This window comes from Trachypithecus francoisi, unplaced genomic scaffold, assembly GCF_009764315.1.
Source record: "Trachypithecus francoisi isolate TF-2019V2 unplaced genomic scaffold, Tfra_2.0 Lachesis_group20, whole genome shotgun sequence".
NCBI lineage: Eukaryota > Metazoa > Chordata > Mammalia > Primates > Cercopithecidae > Trachypithecus > Trachypithecus francoisi.
In genome coordinates this window covers 25298519-25311176 of record NW_022681466.1, presented here as the reverse complement: position 1 = coordinate 25311176, position 12658 = coordinate 25298519, and the positions used below count along the sequence as shown (strand labels likewise).

General features: G+C 55.0%; 1 protein-coding gene across 3 annotated transcripts in view; it reads right to left on the bottom strand.

Moving 5' to 3' along the window:
* Positions 1–12658, bottom strand: part of ABCC3 (ATP binding cassette subfamily C member 3) — a 57346-nt gene that overhangs the window by 22230 nt on the left and 22458 nt on the right. For 2 of the 3 annotated variants that reach the window (XR_004430660.1, XM_033183499.1), the window contains exons 3-16: positions 12460–12585; positions 12104–12241; positions 11084–11209; positions 10798–10859; positions 9925–10056; positions 8175–8366; positions 5449–5626; positions 5195–5356; positions 4077–4169; positions 1585–1788; positions 1343–1489; positions 837–924; positions 430–496; positions 83–209 (exon numbers count right to left, since the gene is read on the bottom strand). Coding sequence is in view for 2 of the 3 variants with exons in the window: in XM_033183499.1 (XP_033039390.1) it covers positions 83–209; positions 430–496; positions 837–924; positions 1343–1489; positions 1585–1788; positions 4077–4169; positions 5195–5356; positions 5449–5626; positions 8175–8366; positions 9925–10056; positions 10798–10859; positions 11084–11209; positions 12104–12241; positions 12460–12585 (1842 nt within the window). In the remaining variant the exon portion in view is untranslated. Of the gene's footprint in view, positions 1–82; positions 210–429; positions 562–836; positions 925–1342; positions 1490–1584; positions 1789–4076; positions 4170–5194; positions 5357–5448; positions 5627–8174; positions 8367–9924; positions 10057–10797; positions 10860–11083; positions 11210–12103; positions 12242–12459; positions 12586–12658 lie in introns of those variants that run through there. The other variant, XM_033183500.1, reaches the window with a different exon arrangement.

Genomic DNA, 12658 nt, shown 5'->3' with positions numbered 1-12658 from the left:
GCCACAGGAGAAATTTACCTCGGGGCTTGCCCAAGGCCTGGCTGAGCCCCACACCCTGCCCAGGAGCCCCTGCCTCTCTCACCTTCATGTGTACTTTGCCTTCTAGCTTCTCCATCTCTCCCAACAGGGCAGACACCAGGGAGGACTTCCCACAGCCCACAGGCCCCACCACGGCCACCAGTGCCCCTTTCGGGACCTGGATGTCTAGGCTGGGGGCAAGGATCCCAGGAGTCCAGTTAGAGGCAGGGATCAGGATTTTGGTCTCCAACCCTCCTCCTGGGGGACCAAGCCCTCCTCCCTTCCAGACACCACCCTGGCAAGCTGCAGCTCTTCCTGCATTCTTGGTCAAAGGTTTTTCAGGGTGCTGCTATTGATCTGAACTTCCGGCCCACTGTGGGCAGCTGAGAAGGTAGTGGGAGAAGCTGGTACCTGTGCAGGGTGGGGGGCAGGTCCTGGGCCCAGGTGAAGGTGCCACTGTGTATGGTGATGGCATAGCCTGAGAGGACCAACGTGGGCAGGATCAGGGAGGGAGCCCAAGGGATGGGGTAGCCGGCAGGGAGGCTGGGGGGCAGGGGAAAGGAGGACAGGGGATGAGCCTGGGCCATGGGGAAGGGATCCTTGGGAGAAGGGAGGAAGAAAGGGATGTGGGGAGCCCTGTGGGGGAGGGCAGAGGACAGCAGAGAACCCAGAAAAGGGAGAAGGAGGTCACAGAGTCAAAGCAGATGTGAACAGAGGAAGAAGAAAAGGGGTCAGGAGAGAACAATGGAAAAGCTTGAAACAGAGGTTTTTCTGGGGTTAGGACTGAGGCAGGCAGCCCAGGCAGGGGCTCTCTAGACCTGGGGAGATGGTCTTTCTTTCCACACACTGGGAGTCAAGTTCATCTTGAGTCAGGAATTGCTGGATCCGTTTCAGAGACACACTGGCCTGCAGGAGGATGTGAGTCAGCCCTAGAGATTGTACTTTCCCAACCCCCAACCCCTACCCGCACCCTGTCCCCAGCGTCCTGGGCTAGGCAGGACCCCTGAGGGCCCAGACACTAGCACTGGTGTCCTCCCACGACTGAGTCTTCCATGGCTCCCAATGCCCAAAGAGAAAGTCCAGGCTGATAACAGGAGGCTATCTACAGAACTCAGGTTTCTAGAGACCTGACCTGACCACCTGTGACTCCAATTGACCCCTGACCTTAATGACCTCATTCAACCTTGAATAGCTCCTCATAATGCTAGCGACCTTCCCTGAATCCAGTAACTCCCCCTGATTATCCCTTGCCCTAAATGACCCTTCCCTGACCCCAACAACCTGTTTCAACTCCAGAAGAGCCCCCAGCCCTACCCAGGGTTACCTGAGTCAGATTGCTGATTAACTGGGGCAGCATGTTGAGGGGAAGTCTTAAGATATCAAACAAGGACACAGACACGAAGGCTTTTTCGGCGTCCAGCACATTGTTTGGGTCCACATACACGTACACCCAGAGGGTGATCAGGGTCACCTGAGCAGCATGGGGGTGGGGTCAGGGTGGAGTCCTGACATGCCTGGGCACCTAGAACCCTGGAGGCAGGGACCCAGCCCAGTGCCGAGCCTCACCAGGAAGGGGGTGCACATCCAGGTGAAGGTGGATATGGCGTGGAGGTAGGCCGCCGTGCGCAGCAGCTGGAGCTCTCCCTGCCTGATGCCCTCCACCTGCTTCAGGAAGCTGGGTTCCCAGGCGTACAGCTTCAGCACCTTGATGCCATTCAGGATCTCACTCATCAGCTTGATGCGCGAGTCCTTCAATTTCATTTGCTTTACCTGTGCGGGCAGAAAGAGTGGCAGTGGCACACCTCCCTCCCCTGACCTCCTGCCCACAGGGTCCTACCTTCCGTCCAGTCTTATCCATTGCAGCCATTCCACGCTGCCCACTATTCCTTCTCACACCTCCTTGCTGGGCCTGTGCTGGGCCTTGGCCTGGAATGCATGGCCACTGCCTCCCTGTGTCCTCTGCCTGACGAGATCCAGCTCCACCCTCAGTGCCACTGCACTGGCCTCCCCAGGCAGCATCCTCTGTCCCCTGCCCTGGGTTTCTTCTCCTACTTCTTCTTTTTCTTCTTCTTCTTCTTGCTATTATTGTTTATTTTAGAGATGGCATCTCACTGTGTTGCCCAGGCTGGACTGCAGCGGTACTATCATAGCTCACTGCAGCCTCAAACTCTTGGGCTCCTTTGATCCTCTGGTCTCAGCTTCCTGAGTAGCTGGAACTACAGGCATGAACCACCATGCCCAGCTAATTTTTAAATTTTTTTTGTAGAGACAAGATCTCACTCTGTTGACCATGCTGGTTTCAAACTTCTGGCCTCATGTGATCCTCCCACCTTGGCCTCCCCAAGTGCTGGGATTACAGGTGTGAGCCACCACACCTGGTCCCCTTCCCTGGGTTTCTAAAGCACATGGCACGTTCCTTTAGTTCCATAACCATTCCTTTACATATGTTTCTCTAATCAGACTGTGAGCTTCCTGAGGGGATGGGCTGTTTATTTCTCTTTGTTCTCCGAGACCTTAGCCCAAGGTGTGGCACACCAGATTAATATATTCATGCAACCCCCATTTATGGAGTGCCTACTGTGTGCCAGGCCATGGGCTACATGTGGAATTTGTCACAGTGAATTCAGACAAGGCCCGTACTATCATACAGCTGATGGTCTGATGGGGGAGGCATACAATAAGCAAACAATGGTCTGAATAAATGCTTAATTATTAATCATTATGTGTGTTCTGATGGGAAATCACAGGATCCTGTAAGAAAGTAATGAGGTGGCGGCAGGGAAACTAACTTAGACTGAGACTGGGCAGTCAGGGTGGGCCTCTGGAGGAAGTTACTTTTTTTTTTTGAGATGGAGTTTCGCTCTCGTTGCCCAGGCTGGAGTGCAATGGCACGATCTAGGCTCACTGCAACCTCCGCCTCCCGGGTTCAAGGGATTCTCCTGCCTCAGACTCCAGAGTAGCTGGGATTACAGGCGTGTGCCACCACACCTGGCTAATTTTGTATTTTTAGTAGAGACAGGATTTCTCCATGTTGGTCTGGCTGGTCTCAATCTCCCAATCTCAGATGATCCACCTGCCTCGGCCTCCCAAAGCTCTGGGATTACAGGCATGAGTCACCGTGCCCAGCCGAGGAAGTGACTTTAATGACAAAAGGGAAGGGAAGGAAAGGAGTTAGGCAGGCAAGGAGGGGGATGACAAGCATTCCAGGCAGAGGGAACAGTGTATGTGGTGACCCCAGAGGTACCCTGAGCTTGGTGCTGTGGAGAAAAGAAACAAGGCCAGACTGGCTGGAACTTGGCCATTCCCCGGGGGGTGAGGACTTGCAAGGTAAGCAGAAGCCTGCTGGGTATTCTTAGGGAGTTTGTCATTTTTCCTATGGGCAGTGGGAAGCTACTAGACTTCAATAGGCCAGGTATGATGGCTCATACCTGTAATCCCAGCACTTTGGGAGGTTAAGATTAACGGATCACCTGAGGTCAGGAGTTTGAGACCAGCCTGGCCAACATGGTGAAACCCCATCTCTACTAAAAAAAAAAAAAAAAAAAAGAGCCGGGTGGCATGTGCCTGTAGTCCCAGCTACTAAGGAGGCTGAGGCGGGAGGATCACTTGAGCCCGGGAGGCAGAGGTTGCAGTGAGCCGAGATCATGCCACTGCATTCCAGCCTGGGTGACCAAGCGAGACTCTGTCAAAAAAAGACAAAATATACTTTAATAAATGTTTGCAAATAGTAGACTGAGTGACTGGCTATTCATGATTAGCACAGTGCAGTGGGAAAACTCCTCATTAGACCAGGATACTTGGGTTCAAGTCCCAGCCCTTCCTGATTCTGGATTGCCATTATTTCTCTAAGCGTTGGTTCTTCTGCTACAAAATGAGAATGTCAGTAAAACCCTCCGAGAGTTGTGAGGGAAGAGCAAGCTATGGTTTCTGCAAGTGGCTAGAAGCCATCCATACTCAGGAAGCAAGGTAGCTGGGAGGCCCCAAGGTTAGTGGACACCTTCCCCCGGGCAGCCAGCCAGGTGCTCCAGGCAGGAGGATGCACCCCGGACAGCACCTACCTGGAAGGCACGCATCTTCACAGCCACAGCTCCGTTGAGTGGAATCAGTAAGACCATGAGAGCGACTCCAGCCAGGACAGAGGGACCTAGGTTCTGAGGAGACACCGGTGGATAGATGACACATAGGGACAGATTACCAAAGTCTACAGAGAGAACCCAACAGACAAACAGAGGCCTGTTGACTTGAAATGTGCAGATGGGTAGGAAGCAAAAGATGGCAGTTAGCCAAACAGAAATTCAGAACGACCACAACATTTGTAGAAGCAGCTAGCCATTAGAGAACGACGACAGGGACAGACAGCAGACATAGAAGGGTGTCTAGACACACAGAAGGCAAATATAGACGATGACAGCCAGAGTCACACCCACCTCCCTCCAAGTCTTTCTTTCCTCCCTGGCTTCTGCGGGAAGGATAGCAACAGATGCTGGGAGGATTCCGTTGCAGACATCAGCATCCTCGAAGTCCTATTCCTCCATCCCCACCAATGCCTAGGGAAGCTCTTGTGCCAATTCTTTTTTTTTTTTTTTGAGACAGTGTCTTGCTCTGTCACCCAGGCTGGAGTGCAGTGGCACGATCTCAGCTCACTGCAACCTCTGCCTCCCGGGTTCAAGTGATTCTCCTGCCTCAGCCTCCTGAGTAGCTGTGACTACAGGCACCCACCACTGCATCTGGCAAATTTTTGTATTTTTAGTAGAGATGGGGTTTCACCATCCTGGCCAGGATGGTCTTGAACTCCTGACCTTGTGATCCACCTGTCTTGGCCTCCCAAAATGCTGGGATTACAGGCATGAGCCACCGCGCCTGGCCAGCTCTTGTGTCAATTCTATATCCCCTCTGCTAACCCAGAATAACCCTTTTTCTTTTTTCTTTTTTTTTCTTTCTTTTTAGATACAAGGTCTTGCTATGTTGCCCAGGCTGGAGTGCGGTGGCTATTCGCAGGCACAATCGTGGTGCACTGCAGCCAGAACTCTTGGGCTCAAGTGATCCTCCTGCCTCAGCCGTCTGAGTAGTTGGGCCTACAAGCATGTGCCATGCGCCCAGTTCCAGAATAATCCTCTCTTGCCACTTCTGCAGCAAGGTCAGAGGAAGGGGGCAGAGGTCAGGGTTGGAGAGTTACCTGCCAGAGGAAGTAGATCGCCAGGATGATCTGCAGGGGTGCTGACCACAGTAGGTTGAGGAAGGGGGCAAGGTCCATGAAGCGCTGGGCATCCACTGACATGAGGTTGACAATTTCCCCCACGGTGGATGCACGTTTGACTGAATTGGTGATAACCAGAGCCTGCAGGTAGACAGTAGATGGGTGGACTTGGCTGTGAGCATCTTGCAAGCTGCCCAGGGCCAGCCTCTCCCCTGAGTCCTGCTCCAGCTGACCTTCCTATAGATGACACCTATGATCGCAGTACGAAACTTCAGCCCAGTCACGAAGATGCACTGGTAATACTGTTGTAAGATCAGCGACTGCATCATGGAGCACAAGAACATCAGCCCAGCCACCAGGAAGCCCCACCAGGAGGGGGCCATGGGGTTGGAGATAAACCTGATCAGGACGCTGTAGGGAGGAGAGGCGGGTGAGGTGGGCAGTGCTCCCCCCATGGCTGCTCCCTCCTCTGCTGCCCTTTGCTCTTACCCACAGTCTCCACTGCACCCCCGGCCTCTGAAACCTCCACCCCCTCCAACCCCTTGGGCCAGAGAGGGCCAACCCAGTACTGCCTCAAGACCATGACGTCCTAGCTCCACTCTGCCTTCGCCTCCTTCTCTATCCACCACAGACCCTGCTGCACACCCTATCTATCACGCTCTCACCACCAGCCTCACCTGCCTGCCTTCTTACCTCCTGACATATGGCAGGAAGAAATGCCACCTTTCCATTGATTGGACTTCCCTGCTCCTTCTCCTAGGCTGCTGGGGGCTCTAGATTCTGCCATATGACCACAAAGACTCTCACTGCACAAATCCACCTTTCCAACCTCAGTGGCTCCCAGCCCTGCCTAGGGACCTTCTCTGGGTCCCTAATCTACCCCCAATCTTGGGGCCTTCTTCACCTCTCTTCTCTTCCCTTCAGGCCTGTCCCAGCCTCCCACCTCTCTCAGCAGCTACCTGCCTTCTTGCTTAGCCACCCATTGAGGACTCCCTGCCACTCACAAACTCCTTGCCACCCACAAACTGCCCTCTAGTGGCTTGTCCTCCTTTTTCTGGTGCTCAGGCTGTTGGAGGATGTCCCTGCCCTCGAGCCCTGGCCTTCCTCTGCCTCCTCAGGAACTTGCTGTGCTGTTGCTCCCTCTGCCTCTGAGCTTCATCCTGGCCACCTCTGCTGGAAGCTCTACACTTTCACCTATTGACATGACCGAGTCTCTTCATCGTTGGGACACTCTCCTGTCGACCCCATGGAGCCCTCCAGCCATAATCATAGCCAGGCCTCCCCTTCTGTGATAGCTTGAGTTGTGTCTTCCAAAAAGATATGTTCAGCTCCCAACCCCTGGTATCTGTGAAGGTGGCCTCATTTGGTGAGGAAGTCATATTGGAGTAGGGTGGGCCCCAGACCAGTGCCCAGTGACTGGTGTCTCTCTTTCTCTCTCTCTCTCTTTCTTTCTTTCTTTTTTTTTTTTTTTGAGACAGGGTCTCTCTCTGTCACCTAGACTCGAGTGCAGTGGTGCCATCACAGCTCATGGCAGCCTCAACCTCTCAGGCTCAAGCAGTCTTCCCACCTCAGCCTCTTGAGTAGCTAGGACTGACTCTAGGCATATGCCACCAGGCCTGGCTAATATTTTCACTTTTTTTTTTTTGTAAAGAGAGGGTTGCTCAGGCTGGTCTCAAACTCTTGGACTCAGGAGTTTGACTTCCAGCTAGCTGGCCCAACGTGACCAGACTCCATCCACCACCTTGCCCCACGCCCAGCTTCCTTCTCTCACTGAGCCCATCATCTCAGCAGAAGATCCATCATCCTCCAGTTACCCCGGCCAGCACCCAGGTTGCCTGGCACTCCTCTGTCTCTCTGGTACACACGCCCATCTCCCAAATAGCTCCTGAATGCTTGTCTCATTCCTGGCCTGGACTCCATCTGACCGGGTTGGCCTGCTTCCATCCAGCCACCCTGCCCTACATCCCCCACACTCCTGGCAGGAGATCCTTGAAGCCAGATGCCCCTCCCTGGCTCAGATCTTTCAAGGATATCCTTAGCTCTCCCTCTCTCTGTTTTCCTGCCCCTCCTTCTCGTTGCCATTTCCTCTGCCACTCAGAAACACCTGAGTCATGCTGTTTCAGGGCTTTGTGACTAAGCTGAGGCTGAACTTTCTCTTATTTCTTCACCTACTTGTCTCTCCAAATTTTTTTGATCTCCCGAGCCAGTGGGCGCTCCCTGCTCCATCCCAGGCTGGCTTCTTTGCCCCTCCGGGGGTTTTCCAGACACCTGAGAACACTTCCACCCCTCACTGAATTCTAACTGATTTACACGCTGGTTTCTCCCATAAGACCTCAGGACGCTGTCTTATTGACCTCAGATCCCTAGCATTGAGCACCATTCTGGTACCCTGGAGGTTCAATAAGTGTTTGCCAAACAAATTAATGCATGCACGGAGGGGCAAGAAGGTGGGGACTCAGCTCCCTGCAGCTCTCCTTCCCACCCTCTCATTTGAGAGCTCATTCTAGTCCAAGCCACTCCCGAGACAGATGTTAGAGCCTAATGGTGAGGACAGAGCACCGCAGTCGGACCTCAGAGTCCTAGACTCAGACCCGATTCCTTCTTTGCTGTGTGCCCTTGGCCAAGTCAGTTCACCTCTCTGAGTTCCTGCTTTCTCATTTGTGACATGGGAATGGGGCAATTCCACATACGATTGTTGGGAAGATTTAAAGACCCAATGGTTGTTAACGTATGCACCAGGGTGTCTGGCACATAGGATATGCACAGCAATTCTAAGTTGAATGTGAGTGAGGAAACAAGTCAGGCAATGCCTCTTGCCAAGGGTCATATGGAAAGTGGAGCTAGCCTCCCTGGTTCCTGGTCTGGGGTTCTTTTCACTGTACATTGTTCCTTCCTCTGGGCCAGCCAGCCAGCCCTGCTGCCCAGGGTAGGGCTGTAGTGAGCCGGAGGGTGGACAGACCTGAGCAGCTGCGGATTAATGAAGGACAGCAGGTCCTGGATCAGCTTGAAGCAGGCGCTGATGAGGAAGCTGGAGCCGAAGGTGGCCAGCAGGGCCCACAGGAAAGAGGGCTTCCGGGGCCTGGGCCGGGCACCCAGCAGCACCTCATCCTCGCTGGAGGCATTTTTCCCAGGTGCCACTGCAGCCTTGTGTCTGGTCCGGGGAGGAAGAAGCAATGGGTTAGGAATGGGGACAGGGGCTCCAGGAAGCCAAGGGCTAGGCTGGGTTGCCTAGGAGTGAGGAGGAGGAGGGAGCTGTTTTCTTGGCTCTCAGAGCTGGGAGGGGGATAGACAGCATAAGAATTGCACAAGTGGCTCTGTCCTTAGCTGCCAGAGGGCATCTGAAGGGTGGCCAGACTGCTACCACAAGGGCTCTAAAACCCAGCTATCCTCCTGCGTCTGGCTCTCTCCTTGCCTCCCCAGTGCTGGCTCCAGGGAGAATGCCAAGAGGGAAGGGGAGATAAGATCGAGGATGGCTGGTGGCACAGCCACGGGGCAGCTGAACAGGAAGTGGGTGGAGTGGCATGGAGGGACTGAGAGGGGGTGCAGCAGGCAGACTGGGGGCCCATAGGTCTTCCTGGAGGCTCCAAGCTATGGAAGCCAGGATACTGCTAACCACACCCAGACCCAGTTTCCTCCAACAGCTGGTGACAACCAGAAGCTCCAGGCTGAGCAAACATTGAACTCCTAGGCCTGGATTGTGGATGGGAGGAGGGAGGGTTCAATCCTGGGGTCAGAATTGGGTGGGGAAGGATGATGCTGAGCTCCAGCTCTCTTGATGAGGCAGTTGGCCAGAGACAGGTTTGTGATCCTTGATAGGAGGCTGCCAGTGGGAAGACCCCTCAGGGGAAGATCATCTCATTCAGCCCCTGCCTCCAGACAGGAGGAGGCAGAATTGGCAGGGGTATGCTGGCTCCTGACCCTGGAATCAGCCCTTTCAGTCAGGCAGGGTAGTGCAGTGATGTGAGGAGGACCTCTGAGGCCAACCAGCTCCATGTGGATTCCAGCTCTGTCACCACCAACTTGGGGACCCTGGGAGGTCCTCTGTTACATTTCTGTGCTTCGGGGTCTCCATCTGTTTCTGTTGTTGTTGAGATAAGGTCTCACTCTATTGCCCAGACTGGAGTACAGTGGCACAATCTCAGCTCACTGTAGCCTTGACCTCTCGGGCTCAAATGATCCCCCCACCTCAGCCTCTCAAGTTGCTGGGACTACAGGTGCACGCCACCATGCCCAGCTCATTTTGTTTACTTTTTGTAGAGACAAAGTCTTACTATATTGCCCAGGCTCATCTTGAACTCCTGGACTCAAGCAATCCTCCTGCCTTAGCATCCCAAAGTGTTGGGATTACAGGTGTGGGCCATCACACCTGGCCCCATTGTCCCCATCTGTAACACAGGGACACTAGAACCTACCCTTTAGGGCTGTTGAAAAATTGAGTTCATTTATATGCTTAGGATGGGACCTGGGATGGAGTAGGTGCTCCAAAGTGCCAGCCATTCTCCTGCCCCCACCAGAGCTGGGAGAACTAGCCCCTTCCAGGCCTAAGCTTCCCATAGAATGGTCCTGAGGCTGTCAAGAAATCACCTGGTCCTGCTCTGCTCCCCACCCCAGGAATGCCACCCTCCCAGGTCTACCAGCGTCATCTGCAGGAGACCTGGGGGAAGCGAAGGGGCTGGGTGGTGGGGCTGCGGGCAGGGGGAGGGCCTCACTGTGCCGCCTGCTTTTCCTGCTTCCTCCATGCCTCCAGCAGCTGCTGCACCACCATCTGGGATCTGTCCTCCTCCTTCAGGGACCAGAGGTCCTTCTCCTCCAGAGGATGCCGGTAGCCATAGATGGCCATCCTGCAGAGAGGTGAAGCCCGCAGGCAGCCCCGCAGAGGGTCAGGGTTTAGCAGCCTGGAGCCAAGGGCCAGTGTCTCCAGGGCCCCAGGGTCTCCAGAAAGGAGGGTCTCCCTCGGGCACTGTGACCACGAAAGGTGTCTCCTTCATTTCCTCAGTAAACAGGCTGGAGGTCACTGGCTCTCCCTCCCAAGTTCCTACCACTACCACCTTCTCCTCCTCCTCCCCAGGTGCCCCATCTCTTCTCTGCCTCAGGCCCTGGTGATGGAATCCACTCTGGCTGGGGCCCCGGGTAAGGACAAGGCCTGGGAGATTCGGCCCCAGCCTCGGGTGCTTCCTCAGTGCTGTGGGGTTAATGAGCAGTCACCTAGGTCACAGACACAATTATCCTGCTCAAGCCGCTCTGAGGGGCAGCCAAGGAGATGACAGGCTGCAAGTTTATCACGAACAGAAGAGCTCAGAACTAATGATAGTCTTCTTCTAGCCTCCTGGGCCTATCCCCGCAGCCTGCCAGATGCAGAGCTGGCCTGTAGCCTGGGGGTGGCGCTGGGCCAGGCCAGGCCTCTGCATTCGGCCGCCCTCCTGGACCACTTCCCCACCCTCATCTGACCCGTGCCCACTGCAGTGGGGGGTGGGGTAGGTGGCCAGCCAGGTCCCTAAACTGCTGGCCTGCCTCCCCTTCCTCCATCTCACCTTCTATCCCTCCCCTCCCTCTGGCCCGGGCTGGTGGAAGAGCCAACTCACTTTGTGAACCACAAGAAAAACAGGCGGGAGAGAAAGCCAGCGCTGGTCTCAGGGTAGGGATTCTAGAAGGCGAGAGAATAGGATGGGGGAATCAGGAGTGCCCACCACCCTCTCAAAGCAGAGTAGGGAAATGGAGGGGACCCTTGTTCCTTCCTGCTCCAAGACCCAGTTTACAGATTGTGGAGATGACCTCTCTCCCACTTTGAAAGGAGCTAGAGGGGCTGCTGGTCAGAGCTGGGCTGAAGACTGAGCTATGGAGCCCCCGCACCCTCCATGGCAAACTCACAGGGTCGACATTCTTTGCGGAGAAAAGTGGAGGTTTCTCCCTGAAGCAGGCCAAGATGAGGGCACACAGTACCAGGGCAAAGTGGATGTAGAAAGTGGTGAAGCGGAAGGGGTCTGAGATCTTGCCCTGGGTGGGAGAGTGGAGGGCGTCAGAAGCATTGGAAAAGCTGGGCCTGCAGCCCCTGCCCTGCAGAATCCCCTGGGGCATCAGGCTCCTCTGGGGCAGAAGGCAGTACCTGGGGGCCTCCAGGTCCCCACTCAGAGGACTCTGAGAGATGGGGAAGGATCACAAGGGGGCTCTGGTTCAGCGAGGACCAGGTGTGTCACCTGTGCCAGGTGTGGTGCCAGCACCTTAACTACAGGACCTTGTCTAACTGGGACACCAGCCTACAGGCAGGACAGCCCACAATGCCCTTTCTGCAATTAAGGAAATGAGGCTCCAAAGGTTTCAGCGACCTGCCCGAGTCCACACGGGGAGCAATTGGGTTGTTCAGGGCCCATGTTCTTAGCTACTCTCCTTGCCTGCTTCCCGCTGAGATGGAGAAATGGGAGGCACTAGGTTGACCTGCAGTGTTCCATCCCACCAGCCCAACATCGCGGCCACTGAAGATCAAGAGGAAGGCCAGGAACTGAGGGAGGCGGGAAGAAAGGAAGGGAACGTGCTAATGGGACCTCTAGGTAAGCCAGAACTCTTCACACGTGTCTGCATACATGTGTTCATTACAGGGACACTGACTGACACCCACGTCAGACATTGCACTTGCTGGGTGGGTGCTGTGGAACAGCCCCCTACCCTCACATGACGATCCAACAGTGGTGGCATCTTTGCTCATTCCTGTGTTACACTGGTGCCCCTCCTCAGCCTGCTTCCAGGTAGAAATGCGGCAAGTGGACAACAACACAATTGTGTTTTTACTTGAAGCCTCTGGGAGGGACCTGGGATCCAGCAGTGACTTTGAACGCTGAGGTCACCCTCCTATCAGGGCTAAACCTGGCAGGTTCCCCTCTCCCCCGACCTTACCTCTGCTTTGGCTGAAAGGATCTTGGAGCGGAAGGGGACGATGGCGCAGACCACACACAGGAACCAGAAGATAATGAGGACCCCTGAAGACTGTACGCCCTGCAGCCGCTCATACTGTATCAGCAGGGTGGCCAGCAGCTGTGCAGGGAGGGCAGGGAGGCCCGGGCAGAACACACACATCTGGACCTGCCTCCATTTCTCCCCATCCCACATGACCAGAAGTTTCTGGGCCCCCCCCCTTCTTCTTCCCACTCCCAACATGTCCAGCCCTCTCTTCAGAGCCCACAGTTTCCTTATCACAGTCCACAACCCACTGGAGACCTCCCCCATCCACTTTCCCAGGGCCCCACACTGACCATGGTGATCCCCACCACCAGGGGGGTGATAAAGAAAACAGGGGCAGGGGCCCGGCCGTGGACCAGGCCATGGAAGGAGTAAAAAAGGTCCGCCCAAGAGACGCACCACAGCAGGACGCCCAGGACCTATGAAGAGAGCACAGATTGGAATCCCCATCCCCAGAGGCAAGGACAGTCCTCACTGGGAAGGGGTCTTTGT